Below are 11,570 nucleotides of genomic sequence, written 5' to 3'. Positions count from 1 at the left end.
GAGAGAGAGAGAGAGAGAGAGAGAGAGAGAGAGAGAAGAATCATGGGTACTTGTTGAAGGCTATTTCTAAGAGCATTAAAAGGTTATTAAAAACCATTAAATTAGAATTACTCATTCCTGTATCAACTCTGTATTATATCCAGATGAAACTTTATGGATTGCATTTAAAAATAAATCTTATGAACGAAAATAGGTTGGTGAAAGCATGATGCTCTGGCCCTGCTTCGTTTCATCAGGGGTCAGAGTTCAGCTGAATGGAGCTAAATACTACATGACAAACCTGGAAGAGAACCTGTTGGAGTCTGTAAAAGATTAGATTCTTGGGTAATGACTCTGCTTGTTGTAGGACAAAAACCCAAAAACCTTCAACCACACAGTTTTTTCTCTTTCCTATAATATTAATCATAATCCTCTCCTTTACAGTTATGCACTTCTTGTTTTAAACAAAAATACCAATAAAATACAGTATTAAGAACCAGTGTGGAAAAGTTCATAGAAAGGAAAACCTTTGGAAGGCACAATGACAGATTTCAATATCTGTTTCTATTTTACTATTCTTTCCTTATTTGCTTTTCTTAGAGGTTTTTTTGGACATGGTTTCTCCATGAGATTTATCTGTGTAAGTTGGGTTGGGATAATTCAAACATAAAAAAGAGACCTAAACCTTATTGAAATCTTTTTCACAGCATTTTTGCTGCTTTGCTATTTTACTTTATCGGATATCTTTTGTGCCTTTATGTGTTTCTGTTTGTCTCTTTGCTTCTAAACTGTAGACTCAGCTCCTACTCTGTGTTCCCCATATGTATGCAGCCTTTCGTTTTAGTGTATTTCCCCAACATAGTCAATACAGTGATTTCTAAGCACAGCCTATTTTCCATATTGCCAAGCAACATCCGCTGCAAGGGAAAAGATCCAGACAGACTAAAGTAGACATTAGTCAGGTTTGCATGTTATCCTTTCGGGGCCAAGAATTATAGATTTCTTCTAAGTAAATGTGAAATTAAGGGGAATGTTTTGTAGTTGTAGTAAGATTTCCTTGGCGTGGATTGTTATTGTTTTACATTTTTTTATTTCTGTAGTGATTATAATGAAAGATTTAGGGCCTTGCATTAAAGTTATAGGGATACTGGGGATCTTTTTCACCCCCGAGATTTTCTTCATCTCATTGTACCTGCATGTGTAAAGCTTGCCTTAGGTAGGGAGAAAGTTGAAAACAGCGCGAAAATTTTAGTCCAAAGTTCTTCAATCTTTTTTAAATTCTTTCTGAACTAGCTGCCTTCTTTTCTTTTTGTAACAAATATTTTAGCTTCATCTGTGCATCGCACCATGAACACATATTTATTAGGTGTATTCAAACAGCATTAATCCAAATTTTAAAATATGCCTTCATAGTATCTGCAACTTCTGCCTTTAGAAAATGGGTGTTAATCCTGATACAAGACCGTAGACATGCATCGTCATGCACTGATCATCTAACACTGATTGGCTAGTAGCTATTTGAGAATAACTCTGTAGGTGCTAAAATTCTATTATATATTCCATGCATATTGGTAAATGGAAAAAGTGAATAAAACACAGTTTTATTTCTTGAATTTAAGGGGGGACCTTTCATGTCTGGACGATTTGTCTGTGAAAATTAACAAATTAGATAACAAAATAGGCTAAACAAAACGATCACATACTGCTCCAAACATGACCAGACGTTAAATGAGTAAAAAGCTGCCATGGTTAAAGTTTAAAAATGCTGATCAAAATTACTAAAAATAAAAGGAACATGTGGGACTGAACAGAGTTGCAAAAAATATATATATTATGCTTCATCTACATTTGCATTCAACATTAAAAGACATTTTAAACTCTGGACTTGTTTTTTCCCCTTATTTCAACTTGTCCAATATTCATCTCTCCCCATTCTTCATTGTTTCTTTATAACACCCATACAGCCATTCTTGTCAAGTGTGCCGCCATTTTACTTTCATAAGTCAATCAGAGATTAACCTTTACTCTCAACACAATGATCCTTCATACAGCAGGATCCTTTGTGTCTGCAGGAAATGGGTTTGCATTCTAATTTGCTCCCCTTTTGTTGGAAGTATCTTTCGCTCAAAGTGGAGGGTTTTTGTGAACCTCTACAGTCACAAGACAGGAAGTGCCCTTTTTCCTTGGCCAGTTTCCAAGTCCTGACTGATGTTATATCAGATGTCTGGGATGTGTTCAGATATTCACCATGAGCTGACATTCGCACGTTCTATTGGGTTACACTCAGCAAAATGTCAGGGTTTTAATGGAGGTTTTTAATGTCAGATCTGACAAAATGAATATCAAGTCTTTCACTTTATAAAGGGGCTGTATGGTAATCATTCTTTCTTTTATTGGTCTGTTTAGAAGACTTCTTGGAGTTAGCACAGATAAATAAATAATTTTAAGCATGTAGCCAGTTTTGAAACTTTAGCATCAATGATAAAGATTCACAGCTTGTAGAGGACTGAGGAAGATAACTATATTTATAGCTGAAACAAACAGGCATTGATCCTCTTTGATGTCATTCTAGGACAGAGAAAAGCATCAAAGGTACTGAAGAATCAAGATATTGAGACATTGTATTGAAGCGCTGATCCATTGATCTATAGTCAAACATTAAATTGGTATTGACCAGTTTCATCTGACTCACATTGTCTGCACAATGTCACTCACAGGTAAATTGACCCAAAAGTTTTTTAACAGTCACATACTAGATTGCTGACCCCCTTTGTTGATGAAGCCATCTTAATCCGAAGCTTGTAATTTTCTAATTTTAGAAATGTCAACAGAGTGGAAATCGTATTTATTTGACTCTGTTTTGCATTGTATTCGCCTCCTGTTAGGGATTTGATTTAAACATGGCTGTGAGATAATTTTTTGGCTGTGTTATATTTTTCTGCAGTATGTCTTTGTTAGGTCCTCTACTGGTTTAATTAGCTTTCGATAATTTTTGAATGCTTTTGGCAGCCAAATGGCCCCTGGAGGGTGGACACTGAAAAGGTGACCGAGCTGAAATAATAAAGCTGCTGAAAGGCGCTTACAAATGGCTTTTAGGCATGCAAGTCTTGAACAGGTTGGTTCTTCTGCCTGCTTTTATTTCCATGCTTGGATCATGAATCAGTTAATGCCGGAATAAACTTAGAGTTGTGTTTTTTTTGCAGCTTATAAATAACTTGACAAGACTTTGGAAAAGCGTAATGTTGCCTTCTACTTAAATGGTTGCAATCTTCCTGGACGATGGAGATTTCACACCACCATGTGGACACAATTGCTGCTGTCCCTCATTTATTAGTAAAAAAAGCACACAATGGTCACAGAAATAACTTAAGTCTCGCAAAAGTAATCTGAAATAGAAATCCTTTGAAAATTAACAAATGAGAGTCAGGCGTTTCTTTTCAACCATGTTTCATAATAATGTTTTTTTTTTTTTTATAAATAAACTCATGAAACAGGCCTGAACAAAAATGATAGTACCCCTAGAAAAGACAGAAAATAATGTGACCAAAGTGACATATTAAATCAAGGTGTGTCCACTTATTAGCCCCACAGGTGTCTACAATCCTGTAATTAGTCCACAGGCCTATATATACTGCTTAAGATAGTCTTTGTGGTGTTTGGTGACATGGCGTGTACCGTCCTCAACATGGACCAGAGGAAGCCAAGGAAAGGGTTGTCTAAGTAGATGGTAAAGAAAGCTGTATAGCATGTCAAAGCTAAATTCTATAAGGCCATCTCCAAGCAGTAGAGAAGGGTTAATGAGGCATCTTGAAGCGTTTCGACACATTGCCAAACTGTATTGATACTGTGTTGCACCGATACCAGTATCGGACGGGGCCCCGATACTGCCCTAAAATGGTGGTATCGGTATCGGCGAGTACCAACAAATAGGGCAGCGATACCATTTTGAGAGCCATAAGTTTATTCAACTATTGTTACCCACTCCTGGTAGGCAATAAAAAGTTCTACTGGATTCACTTTATATTTGATTTTTTCCTGCTTCACAAAGGTAGGCAGCAGCTTGACAAAGTCATGATGGCAATTATTTTACATTATTATGGTATCGGTATCGGCCGATACTGCACAGCCAGGTATCGGGTATCGGTATCGGGGCCAAAAAATGGCATCGGCGCAACACTAATTGATACTGTGTTGATACTGTCTCACAAAATACTGACACCTGCTGGAACTTTAAAGACACTACAGGAAGCCTATTTGACAGACTAAACTGAATTGATTTGATGACTGTTGTCGGAAAATTTTGATTTCTCTTCTATTATATATTTATTTATCCCATTTACTCATTATAAAAGTTTTCACTCAGTCTGTTTCTCTCTCAAGGCCATACAATTCTCTGCAGGATGGTGTTTGTAGACCAAGCATAGCTTCTTCCCATAACAAACCAGATTCTTTCTCAAGGTTTATTCATGGCATGTTACTGGTAACCAAAGTGTCTGTAATTTGTTTTGACTCTGACTATTTTTCCATTGTTGTAAGTAATGGGGAACGAACGCTGCTCATGCAGAATGCTGTGCCATTAGGGCTGCATGATGAACTGTTCTCTCTTTGCAAAGATATGAATAAATGTGCCGACTGAGTGAAACCCATCTATCTCTGTTTATTTAACTAGGGTGAATAGTTGAATACTTTTTTCCCACGACAATGAACTAGTACAATGACATAATTTAAGTTATTGTAGGTTATATTGTATTATTTCATATCTTTGTTTGATTTGAAAATATCTTTTTTAGATATTTTTAGATGCAGCCAATAAATACTGTAAGGTGAACATGTATCATAACGTGAAAATTTAAGGGAAAATGTGAATGAGGATGCTTGTGGACAAGGATTTTAAATCTTAATTTTAAAACAATAAGTACAGTAAAAAAAAACAGCAAATAAATTAAGAGTCAATTTGAAAATAACTGTAATTCAGAGAAGTTGAGTGAAAACTGAGAGGAAAAGTATTACACAACGAGGAAATTAAAATAATGCAACGGCTGAAACATTCCTGTTCCTTTTAGGCTGCTCCAAAATTCTTTATAATTTGATGATAAACCACAAAAGATGAGACATTTTTTAGCAGATGCATCATGTTGACAGATACTTTTTTAAACAGTTTGGTGTGTCAGTCAGAAACAACTCCTATTGGTCACATGACTTTCTTGAAACGACACGTGTACTGACACAGTGTTTTGCTCTATGGGCTCCAAGCATGCACCGAGCATTGGTGTTGCTGGACCCATCACTACCAAGAGGCTCCTGTGACTACAGCTGAAGATATTATTCCGAAATTTAAGATCCATGGAACTCTTGCCAACCTCCCTGGCAATGGCTGCAAAAGAAAAAAATATGAAAAATCAAGTAGAAGGATCATATGAAAGGAAACAAAAGAGCCTAGAAAAACATCTTAAAATATTAAAGGTGAACTTTAAGCACAAGGAACACCAGTGTTAGATCACACCACTTATCCTTATTTGATTCACAGTGGAGTCAATGGGAGACGAACAAAACAAATAATAAAAAAGCCAGACAGCAATTTGCCAAACTACATCTGGACAATCCTCAAAACTTCTAAAACGATCTGTCCTATGAACAGATGATACCAAAATGGAACTATTTGCCGGGTCTCTGAGCAAGACCCTTAACCCCACACTGCTCCCCAGGCACCCACGATGGCAGCCCACTGCTCCCGCAAGGGGATGGGTTAAATGCAGAGGTAAATTTCTCCAAGATCAAAAAAGTTCAGTTATTATTATTATTACTGATAGTTACATGAATACTTTGATTGCAGTTATTTCCTCAAAAGAATGTGAAATAAAATAATCAGTTTACAGTACCAACATTTTGGTCCAGGCCTCTTTCATTTTTTTTTTTTTTTTTTTTTTTTTTTTGTTGAAGCATAGTTGATAGGCAATGATTTAGTTTTGTTTGTTTTCATAAAATAATTTAGTATTACTTTTGTCAGAATCAAGTTATTTCTGTGATCATTGTGGGTTTTTCTTTTAATAAATAGAGGTCTACTTTGTCCATGCGTGTAACATCCTAGATAAATTTTGAAAAGGTGTAGTTTTCCCTTCCTTCGTCATCTTGACAAAAGATAAACAAGAAGTAGATAAAGTGGAGGAGGGGAGGTTCTGTGGAGGAGGGCAGCAGCCCTGAGCCCTACCAGTCTAAGCTGCTGCCTCAGAGCTTCTTCCTCCTACTGTACATATAAGCTTAGGTGGACCATCAATATCTTGAACAAAACACTCTTAGTAAACAAACATGAATACATTTCATGTCTCATGACCTATTGGCACACAATGAATGCTCATACCTTATTTGAGATTACAAGGATAAGGCGAAAGCATTTTTCCAATTTTAATGCATTTTGTGTTGGGTTTTTTTTTTTTTGTTTTTTTATTCAAGATGATGTGACTGAGTGAAAAAAAAGGTTGAATCATTATACTAGACTGGACAGATGATGCAGACTTGTTTTCATGCAGTTTTAATGCATTTACTCTTTCTTACGTGGAAAATGGGCTGCATAGTGGTGCAGTGATGTAAACTGGTACACTGCTGCCTTGCAGAAAGAAGGTTCTGGGTTAGATTCCCAGCCCGGGGTCTTTCTGCATAGAGTTTGCATGTTCTTCCCGTGTGCATTGTTGCATGTCCCTGTGACAGACTGGCGATATGTCTAGGGTGTAGCGGCCTCACTACAACCCTGACAAGGACTAAGCGTGAGAAAGTGGATGGTCGGATAGATAATGTGGAAAGTCCTCATTTTATTTAAATTACATTGTAAGAAACAAATTTACTGTATTACCAAGTAAACCCAGCATGTAGGAAGAGCAGGTCAGCAGAAAGAAGCTGATCAAGGTAAAGCTTGTGACATCAGTTCTCCCTTGGCTAAGCTAAGGGCAAAACATTTTTATGGGAACCACAAAAGATGGCTTGAGTCTGGACAACAGGACTTTCAGTTTTTCTTAAAACATTTTCTTTATCAGCTTATCAGCTCGCACTAGAGCAACCTGTAATTGGAGCTCTGAAGTTTTTTAGAATATGGAGGTCCATCCTTCAAAAAACATTCCAAGTCAGCTGCAAATCAACCTCCTTCTCCTGGGTCATTGTTCCTTTTGCTGTGAGTTGTGCCATCTTGGCCATCTGAATCTAAATAAGTCTGCTTACGAATGTCATTTGTTTAGAAAGGGTTTCAAGACAGTGTGGTATGTGATTGGGAAATGAAACCACAATCACAATCACTCCTCTGATCAGTGTTGATCCTCCACAATACTTCAATTCTTTAGCCTTTTGGCTGAAACCTAAACCACCAGAAATGGGATCATCCCTTCCAATCAAAAATCTCGCCTGTTGATTACATCTAATAGTTGTTTTGAAGACATGGTGACCACAAGGTGCCACTGTTTATAGCAGTGCGCTAACTGTGTGCTCTATAGACTTTTTCCTCCTTTTTATATCCTCCTCCTCTCTGTGTGGAGACAAATTAAACCTGGGCCTTCGTCCAGCTTAGTGGCTAATAAAACTTGGCCTCTATATCATGTTATATTTATTCACCAAGGGAAACAGAAAGTCATGGATTACTAATTAGATGTTCCCAAAGGTTAATAAACTTTAAAACGTAGAGTATAAATGTTCTGTATTTATTTTAAAAGAATTGATGCTTTGAACAGTTACTCATCTCAGACGTTCCATATTCTTCTGCAGAACAAGAAGAGCTCACTTTTCCCATGCAAACACGATAAACAAGGGAGGTTTGTTCATCGTCTGCATAATTTCTGCAGCCTTTATGGCCTAGTTTTCTGAGAGTACAGCGCTTTAGTGAGCGAACTGCAGGAGTATTTGTTTTAGTGTCTGTCAAGGAAAAATTGACTGAAAAATCAGACGTTCTCAACGCAAATATGCGTCGTCTTATTCTTCATGAATTATTCAAGCTTTGCTTTGGCTTTTGAGCTGTTTCTTTGGATTCAAACCTTTGATGGATTAGGATGATGGCAGAATAGGTACAAGCAGCAGCAGAGGTCAGAGTGGATGTCAGGATTTCGTTTTTTTTTTTTTTCTGACTCTCCAATGATTTCATTTATGCTCTGGCAGGATTTCAGAGTCATTGGCAAGCTCTCCGTTCCTTGATCAAAGCTTTCACGCTATAGAGATGCTCCAGCGCACAAAGAATTGACAGAGAATCACTCCATTTCTAATTATCTCCAAGACAATGCAGACAACAGAGAGAAGGGAGGCAGGAACATCTGTAAGCTTGATAAGCGTGGTGACATTATGGAGTGTGATCTGCTTCACCAATCACAACAGATCATGCAAAGCAGTCAGACGCTTGGTTAAATTGACTAAAACCTTCGCTTTGATCAAGCAGGCGTGCTATGTTAAGTCATTTACAAGAACATTCCGCCTTTACATGGCTGCCTCTAATGCACTGATGTGTGGGTGTTTGTTTTTCAAACCTTCGCGTTTAATCATAACTGTTTATGTTTACCAAGGTACATTTTCATGTTTACATAGAAGTGTTTTGTTATTTTTCATTTTTTAGTTTCATTCAAATATTCTTATCTATTTCAAAGCAGTTTTCAGTAATATGCATAATCATTGGTTTGAATGTGATTTTATTTCCTACTCTAAAGTATACTAAAACAGTCTGTGATAACATATAAGCGTCTGCAGAACTTCATCAAATAGGAAATGTTTATTCTGCAATTCATTGAACTCCTGAGGACATTTAAAGACAATGGGATTGAATGCTAATTTATCAGCAGTCACTCTTTAGAGTGAGTGTTGTATGTGAGGAGTTGCCAATTTAAATATCTGCTTCCTTTAATTCTAATTGTTTACTTTCCGTTTGCATCAAGGGTCATCTTATCTCTTTCCATTCTTCATTAATCCCCTCACAGTTCTCTTTTTCATTAGCTGTTTCCATTTCAAATGTATGCAAGACTATGTCGATATTATTCTAAATTTGTAAAATGCAATGTTTTGCAACTGTACTATTTTCATTTAAAGGGAATCCAACTAAAATTGCTCTTGGATATGTTTGTTCACACAATAATTTGGATGTTAACACATGAGATATACCCATGGGGAAGTGATGGCCCAATGGTTAGAGCTGTGCGCTTGTGCTCTGAGAAGGTTGCAAGTAACCGGTTTGATCTCCACAGCCTGCACTCTGGGTCTCAGAGCAAGACCTTTAACCCCACACTGCTCCCTGGGTGCCACACAATGGTAGCCCACTGCTCCCCATAGGGATGGGAATTTCTCCATTGTGAGATCCATAAAGTTCAATAAAAAAAAACAATTTATAAATATATATACCCGGTATGCTTAACATCATGCGTCACTTTTCTTTTCCTTTTGGGAAGAGTGTACAGATGGTTTTAAAATGATAATTATGCCACTAGACATAATAAAATAAAATAAAAAATAATAAATCTCAAGCACTATCCAAACAAAAACAAAAACTTTTTAAAACAAACTCCAGAGCAGCTATTAATGAAGTCATTGCCTCTAAGCATCCTTCTGATCTGTAGGGCTGGTAACTGGTAGCTCCTCAGGTGTTTGTTAGACTTTACTCAGGTAGACAAAATGTGAGAGCTGAGAATTACCTTTATGTCTAATCAAAGTCAAACCTTTTATGTTTCTGGCTTTTTGCTTACTCTGATAACCATCATAGTGTAGCTAATAGGATCTTTCTGAATAAGAGGCTTCTGGTTTAGTTTTTTTCCTGATCATAGGGTCTGAGCTTTAGCCATTTAGTGTCCACTAGCTGCACGGCACCTTAAATGCCCTTTAGGAGACAAAAACATGTTTTTTGGGGGGCTGAATCCTAAAAAGTTTAATCTCCTTTTATCTCTATAAAGCTCTGTTTCTAATAGAGATGATGCTCTTAATACAGAGCATCAACTCATCATATCTGCTGCTAAGTCATTTGGTCTGCATTACATGGTAATCAGGACAAAAGCCGTTCTACGACCAATCCAAATATCTTTAGAAAAGACAATTGTTTTTCAGCCTAATGGTTTATATAACCCCTCAGAGACATGAAGAATATTCCTTTGAAATATTTCTGAGTATTTTGGCTGAATCTGGGCAACCTGTTCAGCAAACATGCAGACACTAAGTGTTTCCTGGCTGAAAGCCACAAAGCCAACAGGAAGAGGTCAGTCTTAGCAATTAATTTTATTATTATGATTTATTAGTCCCACGTCTTATTTTATGAGACCGTTTTTCTTAATTCTTAGTTCTTAATTCTTATGGTTTTTTGGTTTTTTTTGCATCTGCAGGATGACTTTGCTGTCCCCCTGTAAACATGTAGAGCTTTAGTACATCAAACCACAGTGAAAGTGTCAGTTTTATTCCCTTTTCTTTTTTATCTCATCCCGGTCCCCTGAGCAACAAACAGCCCTTTACAACAGATGAAAGGCTGTGTGACTCAGATCACAGCTGAGAGCCTGTGTTGCTTGTGTTATTTTTGATGCTTCAGCCCCCCATCATCAATCGAGCCTTCCTGTATGAGCGCCGGAGTACAGGGTCAATTGTCTTCATTTTCAAAAAGTTTAACAGTGATGAGATGAGCCCCCCCTCCCTCAGCTCATCCTTCAGCTCCTGTTGGATCTTGATTCCTGACAGAATCGTGTTTCCCTGACACACTCACTTCAAATCTGCCCTTTTTTTTCTCTCTAACACATATCAACTTGCCACATGTGTCAGCTGTTGGAAGATTACCTTTGTTTTGAGTTTACTTTATAGTATTTGACACTAAAGTTGTATTACAAAAATGCATTTTGATTGTTCCTCCAGGCTAATGCCCCTGTCTTATCTCCTGTAGGAAACATCAACGAGTGCCAACTGAACTACTACTTCTTCCTCCTGGCAGGCATCCAGGGCCTCACATTGCTCGTCTTCCTCATTGTTTCTGTCAAGTATGACAAACAGAAGAGCAAAACAGAAAGTCAGCGACAGAGATACTCCTCCTCTTGACCTTAGTACCAAGACCACCAGCCTCCTATTGTCGCAGTGCCAAAAGATGTATTTACTAACGATTAAATAGCATTTTTTTTTGTTATTCTTATTCTTTTTACATCGTGAATATATTCTTATTTATCCCTGTTTTACCTTTTTGATCCCCTTTCTCATACAGAAGTTTTTCTGACATTGACTGACTGTTTTCAGGTACCGCCGACTGAAAAGGAATTGTTTAAAGTCATAGGGAAATCATGTTTGAATGTTAAATCTTTCTGGCTTAAACATGTACATAAATGTACTTTTTATCAGACGATATTGTCCCAAAAGTTAGAAAATTTCTATTTAAGAAAAAAAACCTGTCTTAAAATCAGTTTTTTTTTTTTCGTTATCTTATGCAGGCCAGTTAGTTACACGTCAGCTTGTACACTTAAATTCAGCCAATCATATATCAACGGTCATCTGTCAATCAAATTTTTTTGGCCATAACATCTTGATTCATATGTCGCAGCTAATATACGCAATGGTTGAAATCAGAATCATTTACTGTACCATTGAGTTCTGTCCCAGTGTTCACGGGGACGGAC

At 37.2% G+C, this 11,570-nt stretch overlaps 1 protein-coding gene across 1 annotated transcript in view; it reads left to right on the top strand.

The window, feature by feature from the left end:
* The window catches only part of slc15a4 (solute carrier family 15 (oligopeptide transporter), member 4), a 47,653-nt gene extending 36,312 nt beyond the window's left edge, over window positions 1–11,341 (top strand). Inside the window, exon 9 of the mRNA XM_015397965.1 lies at window positions 10,850–11,341. Coding sequence (XP_015253451.1) covers window positions 10,850–11,001 — 152 coding nt within the window. The 3' untranslated portion in view covers window positions 11,002–11,341. The remainder of the gene's footprint in view (window positions 1–10,849) is intronic.
* Window positions 11,342–11,570: the final 229 nt, after the last annotated feature.

The sequence above is a fragment of the Cyprinodon variegatus genome, unplaced genomic scaffold (assembly GCF_000732505.1).
Source record: "Cyprinodon variegatus isolate N-32 unplaced genomic scaffold, C_variegatus-1.0 Scaffold900, whole genome shotgun sequence".
In the NCBI taxonomy this organism is placed as follows: Eukaryota; Metazoa; Chordata; class Actinopteri; order Cyprinodontiformes; family Cyprinodontidae; genus Cyprinodon; species Cyprinodon variegatus.
Note: the sequence above shows the minus strand (reverse complement) of the source record. Positions and strands in the feature narration are given on the sequence as shown.